Consider the following 4256-nt stretch of genomic DNA (forward strand, 5'->3'; position numbering starts at 1 on the left):
TGGTGTTACGTACGTGGTGCTTAGCGGTAACGCCGGCCAGCCGTGACCGCTATCGGCGGTGTTGACAGCCGGTGGGACCGGAATGGGGTGACCGCTGACCGCGTTGAACAGTGACCGCTATATACGCGATTCTTAATGCTTACGTCAATGGGAAAAATTCAAGGGACCGGCAAAAACCGACCGCTATGGCCGGGTGACCGCACTGCCAAGGTGACCGCTATTACAGGTTTGACTGTAATATTATAAGTAGTGACCAGGCTAGAAAGGATTCAAGCTTTGTATTATGATTCCAGAACAATAACTAAGCAATGCAAGCATCATGCAAAATCCTGACAACTTGCATTGTTCTATTAGTAGATGAAAAAGAGCCTACTTACATATGATTTGTTTCTTATTATCAAAAAGTAAACCACATCTGTTGCTCCATGCCTTTAGTTTAGCTGTGCATTCATGTCTTCTGACTTGTGTCCACAGGACAAAGAGAGCAGGCAGTGCTACTTTGGTGCAAGAAACTGTCCCTGCCAAAAGAATGGCTTCCCGCCCCAAACATCATGAGCGCTCCATATACCACCCCCCTGGAGGCAAGTACAGTGAGAGGGTTGGCAGGGCTCCTACTGGGGGGGAGTTCAGTAAGTATGCCAGTCTGCATTCATTACATGTACATGGGTGAATCCAATGGTATTATTTGGTAGTCCTGATACTTTTGCTCACTTCTTTTCCTTCGTGTTTTGAAAAATTGAAAAAAAGGAATACCTACCAAGATGGATGCCGAGACTCTGGCCAAAGACCAAACAGAGTGGAGGAAACTTGCTGCCCAATGTGCTATGCACGGGAGGAACTAAGTCTAAGTCTAAGTAACAAGATTACCTACATGGTACTTGAGCTGGAAGTTTGACTCTTATATGGTACCGTATTCAATAGCAGTACAAGGATACATTTTGGTACAAATGCATATGTGTACTGTACAGTTGTAACAGTCACTGATTCGACTATGATTTGTTGTATTTTGATGTCATTGATTTCATAAGCAATCTAAGGGCACAGAGCTGAATCCTTTTCAATTCAAAATATACCTCCAAATCTTATACCTTTTAAAAACTAATAGCAGGGACAGGGAAATTCCTGTCAAAAACATGTAAATGCAGTATGCATTTTCATTACTATCATTTGTCAGTTGTAGTGATTCAGCATTTATTGCAAATCTTTAAACTACTAACGGAGTACATGTACATGTGCTTCACTAACAGTTGGTTTCTTATTATTTGAATTTGAGTTTTGACACTTGGAGTTTGACTGGAATTGCTGCTGTCACATGATTCAAAATTTCCACCCAGTAAGACAACACCAGTTTGTCATGAAGTGGCCTCTAATTACTGCTCTGTATCCTAATGACCAATTCCATGGTACATTTTATCCTTTTCTTCCAAGGCTGAGCTAAAAATGTCTAAAGCATGTTTTGTACTTTGTTCTCTAGATGCCAACCAGTGGGGCTTTGGACAGAGAAGAGGTGGGTGGAGAGGGCGGGGCCAGGGTCTGGGGAGGGGCCAGTACTGAGAACCATGCTGTAGATACAGGCTACAGTGTACCTGATACAGTAGCAAGGGGGACCAATGTTAGAGTAAGACTGTACGTGTAGATGCAGATGAAACATTATTCTTGGAGCGCGTTTTAGATGTTTTTATCACATGTAGTTCTTCAATTACTTATCATATTCATTTCGGCTCTTTGCCCAAAAACAATTGAGATTTGTGGTGATTTGGTTGTTCACTGTTTAGGAGGAACTCCCCAGTTTATTTGGGTTTCCATCAAGGCTGCACACCTCAAGTCTAGTGACCACCTCTTTCAGGGAATAATTCGGAAACAAAATAGCTGTATATGGGACAGAAGGATATCCCTTTAGCTACAAGATCAGCTGTTTGTTTCTTCAAACTCTCTAATTTTGCTAAAATTTGTAGAAAAAGTATTATTTTCATGTAAAAAATAATGCATGAAATTGGTAATTTCACATATGATGAAACCCATAGAAAAACTTTGACTGGTTTTAGCAGAGACAAACCTTGTGTATACTCAAGTCAGTCGTAAAGGAACTCCTAGACTGTAATGCATGGCAGGAGGTGTTACAAATCTGGTTACACAACGGTACAAGGTCAAGCAGATGCATCACTTTCCATCCAGAGGCACACCCAGCAGTAAGGGTTGAGTCAAAAGTCAATTTTCACCAAAAAAACACCATTTGTGTTACACTTTTCAGTTATGTTAGTATCCTATGTGGCAGTAAATTGCGTGATTTTAAAATTGGCCACTTTAATCCCTTTTCGTACTGCCCACTACCGACATCTCTGGTTGCAGAAGAAATGGGGTGTGCACCCTTTAGAACAGTTTGGGAGATGAACTGAGTCAATAGCAGTTATGATTGTACATGAATTACAAGGACAAGATGTGGAGATGAATATGCAGAAAGAGAAACAAAGGTCCACAGTTCTATATTATCAGTCATCAGGTTGTTTAGTCTTCATCGTATTATTCCTCCTGACCACCTCATGTGTTGTCAAAAGGTGATGATGCACAACTTGATCCATTCTTACCCTGAGCAGTAAAGAGAGACTGTTACATTACATGTATGTAAGTTGTAGTGTTGAGCGACGTACAGTGTGTATGGTCCAGGAGCAGGAATGCCTGAAGTGTAGAATATGATCTAGTAAGTTGTGTGTGACCTAAGTGTGATCAGATGAAGTTTTCTTGTCATTATTAGTAGAGACTTGGTAGTGGATATAGGTGCACAGTGTCTGTCAGGAATAGCAGTACATAAAATGTAGAAAAGTGTCACATTAACATTCTGTAGGCTGGTAGTCTGTTTTTTGTTAAGTGTTGGTCTGTACCAGTAGTTTCTAATTATTCATGTCTTTTCATCACTTCAAGAAATATAATATTATACCCAGTATCATCATGCTTCCAGACTAGTACTGTAATATTACATGTAGATCATCAGGCTGTTTGGAGGATAACATCACTTGGAAGAAATGGACAAATAATAGGATGGTCTCTCACATAACTACATCTGTCCTTCTACAACTCTCACCATTGTAATAATGGCACTCTCTCACCGATCAACAGTTGGCTTCTAGGGTTAGTCAGATGGGATTAGTGTTCATCATCACTCTTTCTCCATTTGCTCAAAATGGAAATGCACCTAGACTTGATAAATAGTACATTTGGATTTTGGTGAGATGTCATCAACACGCTCATTCAAGGAATAATTGGTGCAATGATTTGTCCTTGTAAATGTGTAAGTTTAGAAGCAAAGGTCACAGGAATCTGTCAGTCTTAGGTTTGTTCTAAGTCTGTTTGAAGCTCAACAAGTCACATGCATGCACACAAACACACACACAAACACACACATACATAACACCAGGCTCATAACACACACTGTGACCCCCACACATACCATGACACATAGGCAATGTATGTAACATCATAACACACACATGTAACGTTACATACACTAGTGCATAGATACTCCTGGCCTCACCATGTCAAGACAGAAGGGTCGGAAGCAATCGGTTCAGGCCGCACAAACACACACCAGCCTAAGTTTTTCTGTAGATTGTCCCTCCAATGGCTTCCATGTCGTACATTTTGTTTCAATCCATATGGGTTACATTAATTTTGTACACCATAAGACATCCTGGTAACACTGGTGAAAATTTTGTTTCAATCCATATGAGTTACATTTATTTTGTACACCATAAGAAGACATCCTGGTAACAATGGTGAATAGTGTTTAAAACACCTGGGGCTTGTTAGGTTTGTACAAAATCTTACTCTATGTGGACATGTTACATTGTATCTTCTGAATGTACTGCTGTGACACATATTAGCAATGAAATAAAGTTTCCTTTGTGTGCAAAACTGGATTGTTAAGTCCGTTAACAATTTCCTCAGGTTGGTAAGTGATTGAATTGTAAAGTTCTTTTAGTCACAACCAATTGTTTTACATGAGCCAACATTTTGATGGATTGTAAAGTGCCTGTTACACCAAAACACAACAAATTTGAGGCCAGCAAGAAGTTTACCACATACAGTGCCAGGGTCAGAATATCAAAGGCCCATGTAAGGTAACAAATGCTTTCAATGTTTTAAGACACACACAGTACATACTGTACATGTATAGAGTCTGACTGTCACCTGGACATTTGGTCACATTGGACAAAATGAAAAACTGGGAAACATTACCAGACTTGAAGCTGTCCACATGG

General features: G+C 40.1%; 1 protein-coding gene across 1 annotated transcript in view; it reads left to right on the plus strand.

Annotated features, from left to right (window-relative positions):
- Nucleotides 1-3912, plus strand: part of LOC109474386 (apoptosis inhibitor 5-like) — a 19122-nt gene extending 15210 nt beyond the window's left edge. The window contains exons 13-14 of the mRNA XM_019774688.1: nucleotides 475-629; nucleotides 1475-3912. Of these exons, the coding sequence (XP_019630247.1) occupies nucleotides 475-629; nucleotides 1475-1554 (235 nt within the window). The 3' untranslated portion in view covers nucleotides 1555-3912. The remainder of the gene's footprint in view (nucleotides 1-474; nucleotides 630-1474) is intronic.
- Nucleotides 3913-4256: the final 344 nt, after the last annotated feature.

Source organism: Branchiostoma belcheri, unplaced genomic scaffold (genome assembly GCF_001625305.1).
Source record: "Branchiostoma belcheri isolate BF01 breed outbred unplaced genomic scaffold, Haploidv18h27 scaffold306, whole genome shotgun sequence".
NCBI classification, from domain to species: Eukaryota; Metazoa; Chordata; class Leptocardii; order Amphioxiformes; family Branchiostomatidae; genus Branchiostoma; species Branchiostoma belcheri.